General features: G+C 43.3%; 1 protein-coding gene across 4 annotated transcripts in view; it reads right to left on the reverse strand.

Moving 5' to 3' along the window:
* NEDD4 (NEDD4 E3 ubiquitin protein ligase) overlaps positions 1 to 19,851 on the reverse strand; it is a 319,479-nt gene that overhangs the window by 87,576 nt on the left and 212,052 nt on the right. For 3 of the 4 annotated variants that reach the window (XM_073618773.1, XM_073618772.1, XM_073618769.1), the window contains 3 exons: positions 12,714 to 12,831; positions 9,935 to 10,099; positions 1,808 to 1,873 (listed from right to left, as the gene is read on the reverse strand). In XM_073618773.1, coding sequence (XP_073474874.1) covers positions 1,808 to 1,873; positions 9,935 to 10,099; positions 12,714 to 12,831 — 349 coding nt within the window. The remainder of the gene's footprint in view (positions 1 to 1,807; positions 1,874 to 9,934; positions 10,100 to 12,713; positions 12,832 to 19,851) is intronic. The other variant, XM_073618771.1, reaches the window with a different exon arrangement.

A 19,851-nucleotide genomic window follows, 5' to 3' on the forward strand; every position in this document is an offset into this window, starting at 1 on the left:
GAGTGATCTCTGGGATTTAATTGTGTGTGCTTACTCCAGGCAAAAAAAATATTTCCAGGTACACTGGCTGGCTTTTCTTGCTTTTAGCAAGGTAAGAATAACATACTCCGAGATCTATCTCTCAAGACCTGGGCTTCAAGCCATACCGTTAAAGCCATAGACTAAGAAGCAGGAAGGAATAGAGGGCCCTGAGACAGTAGATCCGACCTGTTGGAGAGAAGCCAGGTGTCAATTGTCAGAGTATGTCTGTGTCAGGCTTTTGCAGGCTAGTTTGGTGCAAGAAAGAAATTTCTTCTCTGGAATGAATCCTTTGTACGAGATGTGTCCAGGATCAGACCCAAGTATTCCAGGCAAAGAAAAGGTCAGGGATCAGGTTTTCGGAAATTGTTCACACAACTGGAGGCTGGAGCATCTTCTTCTCCATTGTCCTGTGGATTTTTGCAGACAGCTGTAAGGGGTGAAGCTTTTAAGAGAAGGTCAGCTAGATAATCTGTGACTTGGATGTTCTGAGGAAAACAAAAGTAAAGGTGCTAGAACCTTTGTGAATACTCAGGAAATGGAGGATAGGCCGAAGGGCACTGCAACAAACTGCAAATGGCTATATGCCACTGCAAAGAGAAGAAAGCACTGATGAGGTGGATAAATGGAAATATGCAGACAGATCTTGGATGTCTATGGATGCCAGGTTTTCTACTTTAACAGGGGGCAATTACTGACCTTGCGGAGTCCATGCAAAATTCCATGCCCTGACAGCTGCCCCTCTCTGCCAATCTCTTCACCGGCTTTCTCTACCCCATCATTAAAATTTCAAAATACAAAGCACAACATACAAGGCCATCTACAAAATCGCTCCCAACTACATCACCAACCTCATCTGCAGATATCACCCAAATTTATTCAGGGAAACCTACCCCACCTTCACCTAAGAACTGTACTTGAGTCACTTCCATCAGATCACCCCCTGCAGCTATTACCTTTTGTAAGATTGTAAGCTCCATGAGCAGGGCCCCCCCCTTACTTCGGTTTTGAACTGTATTGTAATAATACTGTCCCTCTTTACATGGCAAAGCTCTGTGTAAACTGTTGCCACTATACAAATTCTGTATAATAATAATATATTGAAGGAAGTGGTATATCCATTCGCTTCTGAGAAGCTCATGTGCATTTGCCGGTTTGGGATAGTTACTGGATTGCAGCATATTTGACCTACCTATAACTTAGGAGGTCAGACTTCCGTGTGAGTGTTATTCCCATTGGTGGTGGGTTCACAAGGTATCTCTTTATGGAAGAATTCCAACACTTCACATGGCAATTATTGAAAAAGTTTTGGACACTTGTTCTTGAGCTTTCTCGTAACATTTAATTTTATTCATAGCCAATTCAGTTTGTAGTGATTTTAGCGCTGCCTTTATTTTTGTGTGTTTTTTTAGTTATAATTTTATTTTGGGTACCTGCTTATTAGTAGTTTGTTTTGGAATGTACAGACTCCTTGGGATGTGCCCGAATCTGCAGCAACTAATATATCATCATCTTATATCTACCATAAACAGCCTAAACTGAGCTACCAATGTAATTCATCTTCAGTGCTAGCAATTGTAGAAATATTAATCTCAGGCGCATGAATCAGCAGGTTTTCAAATAGTTTATCTGCACTGTGGACATCAACTGACTACTACTGGTCAAAGTAAGCCCTGTTCCATGATACATTAAAATAAAACAATATATGTTTTAAACACAGCATAAACAGGCCAAACACCATTAAACACAGCCAATTGATCATGCATTGGGAGACAACAGAAAATCTTACAACTGGTAACGTAGGTAGTTCTTCCTGTGTATATGATTGCAAGCTCCCTCTTCTGCTGGAATTCACCTTTACAAAATACATTTAAAATGTGATGAAAATGAAAGATGAAAATCTATGAAAAAAATCTAAGCATGGGTGTATTATTTCAAAAATAAAATTTTGCTTCTAGAAAGTTATATACTTCCTAAAGAGAAAGTACAAGAAATGTAATTTTATATGCAAAATATACTTTCATTTCTGGGGTCCTTCACTAGATGTCGCAGGGAAATTTCAGCTCTTAGGTGGTTCGCACACTGCCTGCACATGTCCATCCCATGTGCTGTGCCCTGGGTAGTTGGAAAACCCCACTAAGCTTCTACTGTCCAACTATATCAAATCAAGAGATGAACAGCAGGGCAATGCAAATGCAAGCATGTGGCCAGTGGATGAACAGCATGGATAACTATGGTTTTGGAGCAGCATATCTAGCAAATGACAAACATATAAACATAACTACACTAGATTCCGGGGGACTACTTTGCACTGACATCTGTACACCCCTATGGACCAGTGCATTTTATACATTTCTCTTGTTTATTCTGCAATAACTTTGTCGTTACTAAGACAACAAAGTTATAAATATACAGTTGTGCTCATTAGTTTACATATCCTGGCAGAATTTATGATTTCTCGGCCATTTTTCAGAGAATATGAATGATAACACAAAAACTTTTCTTTCACTTGTGGTTAGTGTTTGGCTGAAGCCATTTATTATCAATCAACTGTGTTTACTCTTTTTAAATAATAATGGCAACAGAAACTACCCAAATGACCCTGATCAAAAGTTTACATACCCCAGTTCTTAATACCGTGTATTGCCCCTTTAACATCAATGACAGCTTGAAGTCCTTTGTGGTAGTTGTGGATGAAGATCTTTATCTTCTTAGATGGTTGCCCATTTCTCTTGGCAAAAAGCCTTCAGCGCCTGTAAGTTCTTGCATGAACTGCATGTCTGACATCTCCCCAGAGTAGCTCAATGATACTGAAGTCAAGAGACTGAGATGGCCACTCCAGAACCTTCACTTTATTCTGCTATAGTCAATGACAGGTCGACTTGGCCTTGTGTTTTGGATCATTGTCATGTTGGAATGTCCAAGTACGTCCCGTGAGCAGCTTCCTGGCTGATGAATGCAAATGTTCCTCCAGTATTTTTTGATAACATACTGCATTCATCTTGCTATCAATTTTGACCAAATTTCCTGTGCCTTTGTAGCTCACACATCCCCAAAACATCAGCGATCCACCTCCGTACCTTTCATCATAGGCCTTGTTGACTCTTCTCCAAATGTAGCATTTATGGTTGTGGCCAAAAAGCTAAATTTTGGTCTCATCACTCCAAATGACTTTGTGCCAGAAGGTTTGAGGCTTGTCTCTGTGCTGTTTGGCATATTGTAAGTGGGATACTTTGTGGCATTTGCATAGTAACGGCTTTCTTCTGGTGACTCGACCATGCAGCCCATCTTTCATCAAGCGCCTCCTTATTGTGCATCTTGAAACTGCCACACCACATGTTTTAAGAGAGTCCTGTATTTCACCTGAAATTATTTGTGGGTTTTTCTTTGCATCCCGAACAATTTTCCTGGCAGTTGTGGCTACAACTTTAGTTTGTCTGCCTGACCGTGGTTTGGTTTCAACAGAACCCCTTTTTGATTAGAGTTTGAACACTGCTGATTCACATTCTCAATTCCTTGGATATCTTTTTATATCTCTTTCCTGTTTTATACAGTTCAACTACCTTTTCCTGCAGATCCTTTGACAATTCTTTTGTATTCCCCATGACTCAGAATCCATAAATGTCAGTGCAGCACTGGATGAAAGATGCAAGGTTCTGTCAGAACTCATTGACCTTTTATACACACACTAATTACAAGCAAACAGATCACAAGTGAGGATGGTTACCTTTAATAGCCATTCAAACCCCTTTGTGTCAACTTGTGTGCATGTTATTAGGCCAAAATCACCAGGGTATGTAAACTTTTGATCAGGGTCATTTGGGCAGTTTCTGTTGTAATTATGATTTAAAAAGAGTAAATACAGTTGATTGATAATAAATAGCTTAAGCCAAACACTAATCATGAGTGAAAGAAAAGTGTTTGTGTTATCATTAATTTTCCCTGAAAAATGGCCAAGAAATCACAAATTCTGCCAGGGTATGTAAACGTATGAGCCCAACTGTATGTTTTTTAAGGACAAGTAAGGATTTGTTTTTATGATTTTTTTTTGACCAGTGTAAGTTTAAACAAAATAAGATCACTGTACATAAATAGTATACATTTTATTCTATAGCTTGTACTGTTTAAAATGACACTAACATTATGATTCCGGCACAAAGAACTGCAAAATTGTTTACTACTGACTTTTCTCCCAGACTTTTCTCATGGGACCCAGACTTTTTCTGGGACCCGTGACCTGTCAAAACTGGGTACACACGCCCCCCCAAAAAAATTATGTGCCAAATGTGAAGGGGAGAGGAAGAGTGGAACTTCCTCTTTTGGGTGAAGTGCCGCTTTAATGAACATTACAAATAAAACAAAAAAAAAATTAAAAATTAATGGTAGAAAAATAAAACAAACAAAAAAAAAGACAGCAGGAAAATAGTTGAATATAAAAGGGGAAGAAGGAGTCAATCAGGGCCAATTAGGTTAATAAGGGGTTAACTAGAGACGCTATTAAATAAAAAATATATAGACATTTTGATGTTAATCCCATATCAGACTACAATCACAGGACACAGGAGCTGATTCTAAGACCGTGTGTTATATGCTGCTACTTTCAGGTAATTGGACACTGGCAAAAGCTTTGCTGGGAACTGTCTCCCAGTGCACCCATATAACTTCACCCACTCCATGAGGTTTCACTTTTTTTTTTAGCAAGCAGTAACGAAATCTCAGACCAAGAGGGGAGGGGATCTGTGTCCTATACTGTACTCCAAAATATATAATTTGCAGGTAAATTTCTATTATCCTAATGGTATAGTACAAGACGCGAGTTGATTCTTAGACCAAGAGAAATTCCAGAGCAAGAAATCAAGTGGTTGGCAACAAAAGAGCCAAAATTGCAGCAACAGGCCCACAGAAAGAACAGGAAGGGTCAACCCTTCAACCTCAACAGACAGGAAACAGCAGAAACATATTGTAAGCCAAGCAGAAATCAGTAGAGGCTCAAATAGCCAATTGTCAAAATAAAAGTTTTAGAAAACGTGAACAGAAAAACAGACAGTGGCTCTTCTGCGACCCTTGAGAACGGCTGATGCTAGATGCTATAAGAAACCAGAGAACCCCAACCTCTTGGGGGAATGGGTTTAAGTAAGGGAGGAGGGACTCATACCCGAAGAGCAGAAGCCCTGGGAAAGGGCAAATTAAACGCCCAGCTTGATGGAAGAGGGTTGAGGAATCCCATAAAAGGACCACCTATGAGGAACAGATGAGGGGGTCAATTAGCAACGGGAATACATGGCAAGCTGCCACAGAGGATAGTCCTGACCCCAGCAATGGGGCAAATCCTTATAATTTGATATGCCTTCAAAGCAGTACATAGGGATAGAGAATGCTATTCCCACAGAAAGCGACAAAAGGAGCCCTAGGCTCCTAGTCAATGGAAACATTTTTTTTTTTAGTTTTACAAAGGCCTTTATAAGGAAATAACCCCTCTGGGCACAAAGGAAGGGCTCTGTATGGGGAGGAGCACCTGAGGAGGGCCACTGAGGGTCATTGAAAATCACAACAGAGACAAAAAAGAGCAACCAATAGTTACACATAGTAACTACCTCACATGATTTTTACAGAGTGTTGGCAGATCAATCCGTATGCCCCCATGAAAAGGGGGGCACCAAAACCTGAGGTTGAATTGTGCCTAACTGGTGAATATCAAAGGGAAAGGGAGATGACTACTGCTTGGGATTTTATCCTGCAAGGAGGTGTACTGTAGGAAAAACAGGGTTCGTTATGAAGGAGCAAGTCTGAATGTGTAGCAAAGAAAGAAACAATGGGAAGGAGCGCATAAGAGGTTATTTGTGTTCTTCTTTGAAGGGCATAGTGTAAGAAAAAGGTCAGGATGTCTGTTTATTGTGAATCAATTGGTAATAGACGTTTCTATCCCCCTTTTTTATCAAAGAATGAGGAAAACTTTTAATGTGAAGGTGGTTTTTGAGTAGGCTCAGTAGGCCTAGAGGGGTCTGCAACGAGGCAAAGGACTTGCAGTAGAAGATGACTTCTCTGAGGGGATGAATACAGTATCTGCACAGTAATATCGATCAGGATTTTAGACATAAGATTCTGTGCATATGCAGAGAAAATAAATGCACTGTAGAGATCTGATGGATCTAGTTCTCCATGGCACCTACATAGAAAAGCAGCGGCAAGGACACAATTCAAATTCTGCAGCAAGATTTGGAAAACAATTGAAAAATTTAACTGTTGACTGCTCCAGTCCAGTTTTCCATATTTTAAGCAGTTGACAAGCTGGCAATAGCGAGAACTTCAAGAGTCTCCAGGCACCTATCAACTGAATCCCTAAAGGAGGTAATACCATCAATGGAGAGAGAAGAGTGATTATTTGGTGCAAGAATGGCCGGGTACACAGTTGAACAGTCCATCTCTTCATACGTGGGGTTAACCTTTGGAATGGATCAGATGTAATGGCAGAGAAATCTGTTTTAGTCAGACAGGCTGCATGTTGTATGTCTGAGAATTAGCCCGATTTAGGGAGCTAGAGGGGTGTAGGTGTAAAAGTTTGCTCCAGAACAAGGGAACTGTTATCAATCTCAGAGGCACTTGGGATTTCTTTTGGGGCTTGCAGCAGAATCTTTGGCGTTTGCCCTATCTGCTTCTACTCCCAACTATAACTCACCATCGCTAAGTGAGGAATTTCCTCTGGGGGCATTTATGGAATAAATGCGGACTGAGGCAGTTCGGTGTTCCTGGTATGCAGGAATCATAATAACCCACGTGCTGAGTATCACGGCCCTTGACATGTATAACACCCTGCGGCTAATTGACCTGTTGCACTACGTACCTAGGTGAGCAATGAACGCAGAATCCAATGCTCAAAGCAAGCATTACAGGCCCGCGCCAATGTTGTGGGGTCCAGGCACGGTTTTTCCAAAATGTATATTGGGGTAACTGACCCGAAAAGTGCTAGTGAGCCATAAGGCAATAAGCAATTGGACCCTAAAAAGAAGTGTCAGTCGAGGAAAGGAGGAAAACTGAAAATGAAAAATAGAAGAAATCTTGTCCAACAACAGGAGTCCATCACCTAAGGACACGAGTGAAAAATGGAAGCCTCGCAGAGTGGGCGAGATTATATGAAAACATTGGGGGCCAGTTCCCAGCAAAGCTTTTGCCAGTGTTTACAACACCTAAAGATTGCTTCATATAATGTATGGTCTAAGAATCAATTACTGTGTTCCGTACTGTACAAATAAGATAAAAAACCTTTTTTACTCAACAGCTTTAACCACTTCAAAACCAGCCACTGTATATAAACGTCCTGGACTTTGGGGGGGGGATATCTGAATGATGCCTGTAGCTACAGACATCATTCAGGTATCATTATTTTCAGCCGGCGATTCTGTGCACGATAAGAATGATCATAGCGGCAGTTCCACCGCTTGATCGTTCTTATAGGCGGCGGGAGGGGACGCCCCCTCCCGCCGCCATCCGGTGCTTCTCCGGGCTCTCCCGTGCCATCGGGAGCCCGGAAAATGAATCGGCCGGCGCCGGATGAGGACGATAGAGATTTCTGGTGACCACATGGTCACCAGTCATCTCTATGATGGTCGGAGGCCCGGGCGCGATGTTATGATGTCACGCCCGGGTACCCGGAAATAACCAAAGCCGCGATCGCGGCTGTCAGCATGAGATCGGTAAAATTTTTTTTCCCAATCTCATGCTTTCCAGCCTGGAGGAAAGATGTGGGGTCTTATTGAACCCGCATCTCTCCATAAAGAGGACCTGTCACATAGATTCCTATTACAAGGGATGTTTACATTCCTTGTAATAGGAATAAAAGTAATAAAAAAAAAAAAGTAAAAAAAAAAAATTACGTAAAATAAAAAAAAATGTAAAACGCCCCTGTCCCCGGTAGCTCGCGCTCAGAAGCGAACGCATGCGTAAGTCCCGCCCACATATGTAAATGCCGCTCAAACCACACATGTGAGGTATCGCCGTGTGCGTTAGAGCGTGTGCAACAATTCTAGCACTAGACCTCCTCTGTAACGCTAAACTGGTAACCTGTAAAAAATGTTAAAGCGTCGCCTATGGAGATTTTTAAGTTATGAAGTTTGGCGCCATTCCATGATTGTGCGCAATTTTAAAGCGTGACATGTTAGGTATCTATTTACTCGGCGTAATATCATCTTTCACATTATACAAAAAAATTGGGCTAACTTTACTGTTTTGTTATTTTTTAATTCATGAAACCGTTTTTTTTTCCAAAAAAAAGGCGTTTGAAAAATTATTGCAAAAAATACCGTGCGAGATAAAAAGTTTCAATGAGCGCCATTTTATTCCCTAGGGTGTCTGCTAAAAAAACATATAGAATGTTTGGGGGTTCTGAGTAATTTTCTAGTAAAAAAATGATGATTTTTACATGTAGGAGAGAAGTGTCAGAATAGGCCCGGTATTGAGGTGGTTAACTGACATCTGCAGATCGAAGTTTAGCCCTTTGATCTGAAGACAAAAATAAACAGAGTAAATACAAAAGTAAAATTTTTTTGTTTTTAATTTCTGTCTAAACAGTGTTAATAAACACTGTAACAGATAGCCTTTATTTTGACAGCTACCAGAACTGCTGTATTTACACAGCAACAGCCAGCTTTCGTTTTTTTAGGGCCGCTTCACACCATGTATTCACATGAATCACACAGGAATGAGCTGAGTGTTCCTGTGCGATTCAGACCACATGCAAAACACACTCCATTTGTGGTTTGCAGCGGGTGTCAATAGAAAGTTAACAACACCCCAAACGCAGGGCAATTGCCTGCACTGGATCACATGGTACTTTTGTACCATGCAATCTGGTTATAGTGCGTCTTAACAATTACTGCATGCACTACTTTGGTGCGACACAATTTTAGCCCATTCAAAATGAATGGGCTGAAATCGCACCACACAGAACCGCACGGGAATTGCACAGAAACACACAGCGCATTCCTGTGCGGCCATGATATTAATCGGCCCTAGAAGAAGTCAGGGATTGTCAGCAAGGAGGGAGGAAGCAGGGCAGAAGGACAGGCTGTGCTACATACATTGTGTACTTTGATGAAGGCTTTTGGGGCATGTTTAGCATGCCCAATGTCCTCAACTGGTTAATTAAGTATTCCTTAAGGGAAAGTCATGTTAAGTGAGAACTTTTGTAAGAATTTACATTTAACTGACATGCTTCTTAAGAAATGCTTTTTTTTACATTCAAAGTCATTTTCTGCATTGCTATCAGCTATTACCATACCACATAAAAGGGTCTATATACGCAAAACTTACAGATGCTTGAAGGATAAATCCACTAAAAGCTTTTAGATTTCTAAGGAAATCTATGAGATCTCAGAATCCCAGGTCTGTGCACACACTACAATGTTTTGCTTTCCATGCTGCATTTTTAGTTTGGCTTAAACGCAGTGCAGAACTATGTCATGGAGATCTAACTGGTGAAGTCCCCAAGCGATACAGGGAGCTTTAACTATAAATACGATATCAAATTTAGGTGAAAAAAAAGTCTAGAAATTGGAAAAACATGACCAGCTTGTGGAGCTTGAAGAAAGGTTTAGGAAATAATAGAAGTTCTAGTGTAATATAGTGAGAGCAACAACCGGAGTGCGGATCATCCTTCCTACCGTAATATAGTGAATAGTACGATCTTTCTTTGATGGCTGTAGCAGTCTTTTTCTATACATTTTTATAAACATCGAACATCAAACAAAAAAGGGAATACACATTTACATGATGTGAACAAATCACATGTTTGTGATGAATACAGGAAGTTTTGAGATTAGGTTTTTGGCTTGGTGGTTCCTCACAGAGGTCATAAGGTTGTGTCATGAGGCTTGTTAATGTTTCATTTATAAATGATAATACCAATACAAAAATAGCTTACAATGCTTGAGCTCTGCCTGCCACTGGCAGTATTCCCAGATATGTGAAGCCTTGCATTAAGCTCATCGGCAACTTGTATTTGGAGGTCACTGCTAGATAATGAGTGTGGTTGAGTACTGTGGTTGCTGTATACAGTGGAATCATCCTCAGTTATAATTTCCCAACTCTGTTAAGAAAGCAACAACATACAATTACTAAATTTATAAGACATCTAGTCAATATCATTACAAGATGGAACATTAAAGCGGGGGTCCACCTATCGTTTTTTTTTTTTTAGTTCATTCACAAACTTTTCTTCTCAGCATTACATACTCACATATTGTGTGTAATATGTCCGCCTGTGTCAGATTTTGTCGGAAAGAATAACTTATATTATTCACTGCAGGCGGTTTCCATCTTCATTGTGGGCATTTGAAGCCCACAAGCATTTATTTCCTGGATGCGGTGAATGCTGTGCTCCCAGCATTCACCGCTCGTTCCCGCACATGCTCAGTGGCATCCTGGGAAGCCTGAGACTAGCTCCCAGGAGACTGTGCGGAGTCTGGGAGAGGCTAGAAACACGCCTACTCCCACGGGAGGAGAACCAGGAAGTGCAAAGAAGAATAGAAAAATAAAAGGTAATTACGGCGATTTAAATTTTTTTAAACGGCATGTCAGCATCTAGGCAAGGAAGAGAATACATACAGATATTGTTCAAAATTTGGGTGGAACCCCGCTTTAAGGTGGTCATTATACATTCGAAAGTTCTCCAAATTAATCTAAATGTTGGATAGAGTTCATAACTTTATAGAAATAACTGAACCTAACAATACCCATCCAACTAGTGATCTGTTCCAGGTATATAATAGTCAGTTTATCCTGTATAATAATAAGCAAACTGATTTAGCCTGGGTTCATACTAGTGCAGCTGTAACATGATCTGATTTTCAGTGCGGTTATGAGGAGCATGCGGGTAGCAGAGCAGCATGGGGGGGGGGAGGAGCATGCGGGGACCAGACAAGCATGGGGGGGGGGGAGAGGAGCATGAGGGGGACCAGAGCAGCATGGGGGGGGATGAGCATATGGGGGACCAGAGCAGCATGGGGGGGGGGGAAGCATGTGGGTAGCAGAGCAGCATGGGGGGGGGGAGCATGCGGGTAGCAGAGCAGCATGGGGGGGAGGAGCATGCGGGGACCAGACCAGCATGGGGGGGAGAGAGGAGCATGAGGGGGGGGATGAGCATATGGGGGACCAGAGCAGCATGGGGGGGAACAAGCGGGGGACCAGAGCAGCATGGGGGGAGGGAAATGAGCATATGGGGGACCAGAGAAGCACAAGGGGGGGGAGAGGAGCATGCGGGGGACCAGAGCAGCATAAGGGGGAGATGAGCATATGGGGGACCAGAGCAGCATGAGGGGGGGAGAGGAGCACGCGGGGAACAGAGCAGCACGGGGGGGGGGGGGAAGAGGAGCATGCAGGGGATCAGAGCAACATATGGGGGGAGCATGCGGGGGACCAGAGCAGCATGAGGGGGGGTGAGCATATGGGGGACCAGAGCAGCATGGGGAGGTGAGCATATGGGGGACCAGAGCAGCATGAGGGGAGGGGGGAGAGAAGCATGCAGGGGACCAGAGCAACATATGGGGGGGGGAGAGGAGCATGCGGGGGACCAGAGCAGCATGGGGGGGGTGAGCATATGGGGGACCAGAGCAGCATGGGGGGGTGAGCATATGGGGGACCAGAGCAGCATGGGGGGGGAGAGGAGCATGCAGGGGACCAGAGCAAGATCTGGGGGGGAAGAGGAGCATGCGGGGGACCAGAGCAGCTTGAGGGGTGGGGAGAGGAGCATGCGGGGGACCAGAGCAGCACAGGGGGGGGAGCATGCGTAGGACCAGATCAGCATGGGGGGGAGGCACATGCGGGGGACTGGAGCAGCATAAGAGAAATAATGTAGAACAGCTAATGGCTAGTGGGGGGGGCAAAAGATGGGGGGGGAGGAGCATGTGGGAGACCATAGCAGCTTGAGGGGTGGGGAGAGGAGCATGCGGGGGACCAGAGCAGTACAAGGCGGGGGGGAGCATGCGGGGGGACCAGATCAGCATGGGGGGGGGGGGGGGTGGCACATGCGGGGGCCTGGAGCAGCATAAGAGAAATAATGTAGAACAGCTAAAGGCTAGCGGGGGGGGCAAAAGATGGGGGGGAGGAGCATGCAGGGGACCAGAGCAGCTTGAGGGGTGGGGAGAGGAGCATGCGGGGGACCAGAGCAGCACAAGGGGGGGGAGCATGCGGGGGACCAGATCAGCATGGGGGGGGTGGCACATGCGGGGGCCTGGAGCAGCATAAGAGAAATAATGTAGAGCAACTAATGGCTAGTGGGGGGGGGCTTGGGTGGCAGGCCCTGGGTTTGTCCGGCCGGCATGGGAGAGACCTGTCAAAGTGGGCCAGTCTGGATGAAGTCCAGGGCCAAATTTCTGTCCCAGTCCAACCCTGATTACTTATGTAGAGATGGTGCAACTTTTGAAAGTGAGGCATACTTCTAAAAGCACCAGACCCCGATTCTGACATTATGGTCAACTGGAAGCAAAAATGATAATCAGATATGTTTACAAGATGGTTTGTAATCTCCATATGACTAACCTAAACAGTATAAAACCTTCATAAAATGTTTGACTTGATGATTAACTTTAAGACAGTTCTCACGGAGAAGGAGATGTAGATGTGCAAATCTGAAGATATGTTTGACCTTTCTAGTCCACAAATACTGTGGATACTGTGCTGTTTTGTGTTCATAATTGTTTTACCTCTGGAGAATCTCTCACTTCTGGACCTTCTGTTTCCTCAGAGATTTGCCTTCTAGTTTTAAATGCACGTTGTGCTTCCAACTGCACACTTCCACTTTCTGGACCAGCAGTGCCATCCCTGGAAAGACATTAAACTATAATTGTATCTTAAAACAGGTAACCTTATTTACTGCTTATTTTGGAAGTGTGCAACAAAACAAGACAAATATATTAACGGTTCAATTTGGCCATTGATTAAAGTATCATTAAACCCCCATCAAAAAAACTATCATTACATGCTGTTCATACTCACTCAGTCACTATGAGATTCATTTTCTATATTCTGCAAACAATCTGGTTGATCCTGCTGTTCTTCATCTTCCCCTTCTGTCCATGTCCCCAATGCAGCTAGGGATTTTGCAGAGCAGTATTGGCAGCTTTGCGCATGCTCAGTTTTCAGTAAGTTTCTACGCGGAACATTTTCTTCCTATCACATTTGAGCAGTCCATGTGACTAAAGTATATATAGGAGTATAAAATCTGGTAAATGACAACCCACTATCTCCCTCTTCCTCCATGCCCACTAACCAACTAAACACAATGGGGGTGGCGGGATATTACATGCAGATTGATGGAGGCTTCACCTCCCTCCTATTCTAAGACACAGGCTGGCGGGGCGTGACACAACCTGTGACTGGCAGAAATCTTTATTATTTTTTGCCAAAATATAATAAAGATTTGATTTAAAATATATATTTGTATGCCAATTTTAAACAGTTGATATTAATTTATTTGTACTCTGTATTCCAAAGCCTGTTTTTTTTTTTATTTTAAACATAGGACCAGCAGCAGAGGACTAGAAGCTCCTCCAGCTTATGTTTCCCTGCAGACAGGCTGGGAAAGATCTGGGTCATGTGACAGCTGTATATCAATAAAGAAAAAGGTATTTTGAGTTTTTTTTTATTAAAATAATTACAGTACTATCAACATACAGAAATAGAAGGGACAATGTAAATTAAACAGTGTATGTCTAGTATCACTTTAAAGTGGTTGTAAACCCACGTTAAAAAAAAAAACCTGCAAGACAAAGGCATAATGAGCTAGTATGCATAGCATACTAGCTCATTATGGAATACTTACCTTAGATCCGAGCCCCCGCAGCGATCCCGGCACACTGTTCTGCTTGGCAACATGTCTCCCAGAGTTATTTCCGTGTATCGCGGGCTCTGGCACTGTGATTGGCCAGAGTCGCAATGACGTCACTCCTGCCGATACCGGCACGTCAGCTGAAGCAATGGCACGAACGGCCGATGACGTCAGCACATGCTGATACAGGGGATATCTCCTAAACCAGGTTTAGGAGATATGCACCGTAGCTACAGGTAAGCCTTATTATAGGATTACCTGTAGTGAAAAGTGGTCTGTAAGGGTTTACAACCACTTTAAGCTTTGCTTGGAGAAAGGCTTTAACCACTTCAGCCCCGGAAGGATTTACCTCCTTAAAGACCAGGCCATTTTTTGCGATACAGCACTGCGTTGATTTAACTGACAATTGCGCAGTCGGGCGACGTTGTACCCAAACAAAATTGATGTCCTTTTTTCCCCACAAATAGAGCTTTCTTTTGGTGGTATTTGATCACCTCTGCGTTTTTTATTTTTTGCGCTATAAACAAAAAAATAGCAACAATTTTGGAAAAAAAAACTATATTTTTAACTTTTTGCTATAATAAATATCCCAAAAAAATGTAAAAAAACTAATTTCTTCATCAGTTTAGGCCAATATGTATTCTTCTACATATTTTTGGTATAAAAAAAAAAATCGCAATAAGCGTATATTGATTGGTTTGCGCAAAAGATATAGCGTCTACAAAATAGGTGAAAGTTTTATGGCATTTTTATTATTTTTTTAATTTTTTTTTTACGAGTAATGGCGGTGATCAGTGATTTTTAGCAGGACTGCGACATTGCGGAGGACAGATCAGACACTTTTAACACTTTTTTGGGACCAGTGACATTTATACAGCGATCAGTGCTATAAAAAGGCACTGATTACTTTATAAATGACACTGGCAGGGAAGAGGTTAACACTAGGGGTGGATCAAGGGGTTAAGTGTTCCCTAGTGAGGGGTTTCTAACTGTGGGGGGGGGGAGTGGACTGACTGGGAGAAGAGAGAGATCACTGTTCCTGATCACTAGGAACAGACGATCTCTTTCTACTTTCCTGTCAGAAGGGGGATCTGTTTGTTTACAGTGACAGATCCCTGTTCTGCCTCTCTGTGGAGCGATCGCAGGTGGCTGGCAGACATCGCGGCCACACGCATTGGCTCCGGCGGCGTGCGTGCACCTGCTATATGTATTAGGGCACCTTCACACTGGGACGGGCGTTGGTGGTAAAGAGCCACTATATTTTGGCGCTTTCCCGTCGTTTTATCTGCGGTTTTTGGCCGCTAGCGGGGACGCTTTTAACCAAACGCCGGCAAAGCAATGGGCAGGGGCGCTTTAGGAGTGGTGTATACACCGCTCCTGAAGCGCCTCAAAGATGCTGCTTGCAGGACTTTCTTTTAGCGTCCTGCCAGTGCACCACACCAATGTGAAAGCACTCAGGCTTTCACACTGGAGTGAGAGAAGAGGTGCTTTACAGGTGCTATTTTTAGCACTATAGCGCCTGTAAAGCACCTCAGTGTGAAAGTGAACCTTACACGAACCTACGTACCGGTGAACCGATGATTATGGCGATTTGCACAACAGAGCCGACCTGCTGCCATGTATCAGCGGCGGCTGGTCGGCAAGTGGTTAAAAGAGTCTTACTTCAGAAACATATTAAATAAATTGTACTTGTACCATCTTATGGTTAATATTTTTACTAAATCTAAAATAGTTTAAAGTGATTGTAAAGAAAGATAACAAACATCTCTATTCTCACCTTCTCTGTGCAGCAAAAGAAATGCACAGAGCGGCCCCGAACCTCATCTTCACAGCGCTGGATCAAATGAGGGCTCAAATAAGTAAAAAAAAAAAAAAAGAGGGGGGGGGGGGGCAAATTCAATGCCTAAACACTTTTTTCCTTAATGCTAGAAATGTATTACAGTAAAAACTGTTTAGGTTTTAGAACCACTTTAATGTAAACTATGAATTGCACTGTAAGTCCAATAATGCCACAACATGAAAAACTGACAATAATGCAGATTTATCACCAGTGGAATTAAAAATAGTTTTTTTTCTGTACTATCATCTATTGCCTTTTACATTGCACAGTAGTAGTAGTATTTACTCAGTTTGTATTGAATTTTTACACGATACACCAAAAATAGCAGAAATGGTAATAACAAAATATCACCATTCTGGATTTGACATAGAATCCTGTTTCTACAAGGAGGAAAAATAATGTGGAAATGACCATGACAAGCAAACAACTCATGTGGCATACTAAGTAAAAAGGTTAATAATAAGGCTGCATTCACACCTGAGCGTAGCGTTTTTGAGCATTTCTTCCAGCGTTTTGTTGCGCGTTTTTTTGGGCATATTTGCGCGTTTCCATGCAGCGTTGTCCCGCGTTTTTGAGCTTTGGCATCTTTTTTATTAGCCAATAGGAAAAATGATCATCTGTTTCATCATTTGTTGCTATGTTGTTAGATTTTATCATCTGCTTCCTGCTCCAAAAACGCCCAAATCTGCCCGATTCGCGTGGTCCAGAACTTGTTTGAGCTTCAGGCGTAGGGCTTCAGGCGACTTGGAGTGGAGATGTGAACCATCTCCATAGAGAATAATGGATTTTTTCCCCTCAAGCGTTTTGTAGCTTCAGGCTTTAAGCTACAAAACGCTCAGGTGTGAATGGGCTCTAAGGGCAGAGGGAAGCTGGAGTGAATATCTAAGACACGTGCTACACTGTTGTGTTCCACTACCACTCACCCCCCATGGGTAAAGTTATTGAATTTCATAGAGGATGGAAGAAGTGGAGCAGAATCAATGTTCCAGTCCTGCAATATATAGCTGCCATGTGGCCTAAAATGTAAACTGAGTGATAATCAGGGTGGAAAACAGGTTAAGAGGGGCAAGGGGAAGGGGAAGGGGAGAGTATGTGACCAATGGAAGAAGTCTGAAGAAAGAGAACAGAAAGTGGAGGGAAAAAAAAGTGTGTGTATTTGGCAGGACTGGACTGGGACAAAAATTTGGCTGTGGACTTCATCCAGACTGGCCCACTTTAATTTTGCAAACACGCACAAAAACAGTTTATAAATTATATGCAATTGCGCAAAAAACATAAGTAAACACATTTCACTATTAGGCATAGGACAGGGCATAGCCACACCAGTGCCCATTAATGCAGTCTCACCAGTGCCCATTAATGCAGCCTGATCAGTGCCCATCAGTGCAGCCTATCAATGCAGCCACACCAGTGCCCATCAGCGCAGCCACACCAGTGCCCATTAATGCAGCCTGATCAGTGCCCATCAGCGCAGCAACACCAGTCCCCATTAATGCAGCCACAGCAGTGTCCATTAATGCAGCCACACCAGTGTCCATTAATGCAGCCTGATCAGTGCCCATCAGTGCAGCCACACCAGTGCCCATTAATGCAGCCTGATCAGTGCCCATCAGCGCAGCCACACCAGTGCTTATTAATGCAGCCACACCAGTGTCCATTAATGCAGCCATACCAGTGCCCATTTATGCAGCCATACCAGTGCCCATTAATGCAGCCACACCAGTGCCCATTAATGCAGCCTGATCAGTGCCCACCAGTGCCCATTAATGCAGCCTGATCAGTGCCCATCAGCGCAGCCACACCAGTGCCCATCAGCCCACACCAGTGCCCATTAATGCAACCTGATCAGTGCCCATCAATGTTGGTCCCCCCCAGTACCTGGTCTGCACAGCTTCTTCTACCTAGGTCCCGGGTGCAGTGCTTGTCCTGGAGCTGGAAACCGGGACCAGCTGTGCACTGCTGGTACATCTGGTCCTCTCCCTTCCTCCTGGGCACCACAGAGCTGGGCAACTAGGGCTGGAGGAAACTTTGGGGGGGGGGGCCAAGGTGAGTGGACGGGGACTTCCAAATCCTGTCCATCAATCAGCTAATCTCCCGACTCCCGCTGCGTAGCTGTTTAGAAAAAAAACTTCTCCGGGTCTCCCCTGTGTTCAGTAGGGGCCGGGGGACAGAGAGCGGACAATTTCATCACGTTCGGCTTTAAGAGGATTAATCCACAGCAGCACTCCCGGCTGGCTCCAGTGTACTGATATAGCAAGGGCAGGCCTCCAACTGTGTAGTGCGCTGCTGCGGATTAATTAGCCCAAAGCCGAAAGTGATGAAATAGTCTGGTTTCTGTCCCCCAACCCCCACTGAACACAGGGGGCCCAGAGAAGTTTTTTTTATTAAAAAGCTGCACAGTGGGAGATCAGCTTATTAGTGGAGACTGGAGAGGGTTTGGGAGTCCCCGCCCGCTCTACCTCTGCTGTCACGGAAACAGGCCCACTGAGCCATCGGCCCACCGGGAAACTCCCGGTAGTCCCGATGGCCAGTACATGCCTGGTGTGTGGGATGTTAAGGGTGGGACAGCACCTTGACATCCAATAGAAGCATAGGGTGGGGTACAGTGTCTGATACTTCTGTGTTTTTGCACATGCACACTGGTTACTGATGCCAACAGCGCCACTTTGTATATCGCCATTATTGTTTAAATGTTTGCCGATTTGGCACACAAACATTTGCTGAAAATGTATACACAAATATTAAATAGCAGCTTTTAAACAGTATCATGCTATGTGCAGGGGGCTTCCCTTTTTAATTATATGGTCCATGTGGGAAGAGGTGCAGCAGTTTGAGTGGCTGAATATCTGCAATCTCATGGGTCCTGTGATGTCAAATGTCTGCCCTGGAAACCATCCTTATGGGTCTATGAGACCTTGGGAAAGACATCTTATCCAGTCTGGAGCAGGAAGGAGTGTGGAATGGTGGTATAACAACAAGCACTTTTTGGCCTCCTTGGGATATAGTGGTCATATTACAGGGTAAGGAGTTTGCCTATCTTTTCTGTGGCACAAGAGAATTCGGATCTTCTGTTTTCACAAGCACTTTTGTGGACTGTTTATCGCTTTATTACTTTGATTGTTTTGACTTTATTTCAAACAAATTGCACATGTTGTATTGTAGACTTACAAGGGACATTACCTATGTTTGTGAACACTGAGAATAGCGGATTACATGTATGGTTTTAGATACATATATATAACTCTACTATATAATTTTTTAAAGATATTTATATAATTTTTAAAATATTTTTATATCAATAGTCTTTTTTTATATTTACATGAATCTGATTTTACATACTTGTCATATGTTAATGAAATGAGCCATGATTGCCATTTGTGTTTAAAACTTTTATAGTACTGACAGTGAACCCTGGCTAATATCAGCACTGGCAAGCACATGGTTAATGGCAGTTTAGATTAGCTTGGCTATATAAAAGAATCCTCCTTTGTTGCCGTTTAGACTTGATAAAAAGGGACACGTCCCCAAAACACGTTGTCCCGGCAACCGAGCACAACAACCTATTTTATGTCTTCTTGAGCGGTCTGCTTGCTCGTACTGAGCGGGGCCAGCTTTTTTATAGCCGTGCTCATGCCCTGTGGTTCTTGCCGCTCAGTTTGCTCCATGGACAGCAACTGCTTAAGCCTCCCGGCAACACATTTCACCCGGTCTGCCACTGACATCTTCTTTGGGCAGACACAGGAGTGCTGCACAGACTGATATAGTACCATCTAATTTGTTTGGCCATCTACATGGCACCCAGGAAAAAAAATGAGGACATCATTACTGCTGGGCTCTTCACAACTTTCCCCTTTGTGAGTGCAATGAATTATGTTTTTAATTTTGTGTTTGCTATTAAAAGGTTAAATGCACCAGGGTCTGTGTGCGCTTTGCTTTGTTCATTTTGTCTCCCCATACTTACGCTAACTGTGAATGTACTAAGCTATAAATTATTGCACTTTAAGTTTTGATTTGTTCCTTTAAACACCAAAGTTAGCAGACTTGTGGGAGAGATGTTGGCTCAAGGAAAGTGCTTAAAAATCTTGAATTCAGCATATAAACTTCAGCATAAAGCACATCCATCCTGGTGAAACATATGGGTTATTCAGGAATATAACTACATCTATCAGCTACA

This window comes from Aquarana catesbeiana, linkage group LG03 (genome assembly GCF_042186555.1).
Source record: "Aquarana catesbeiana isolate 2022-GZ linkage group LG03, ASM4218655v1, whole genome shotgun sequence".
NCBI lineage: Eukaryota > Metazoa > Chordata > Amphibia > Anura > Ranidae > Aquarana > Aquarana catesbeiana.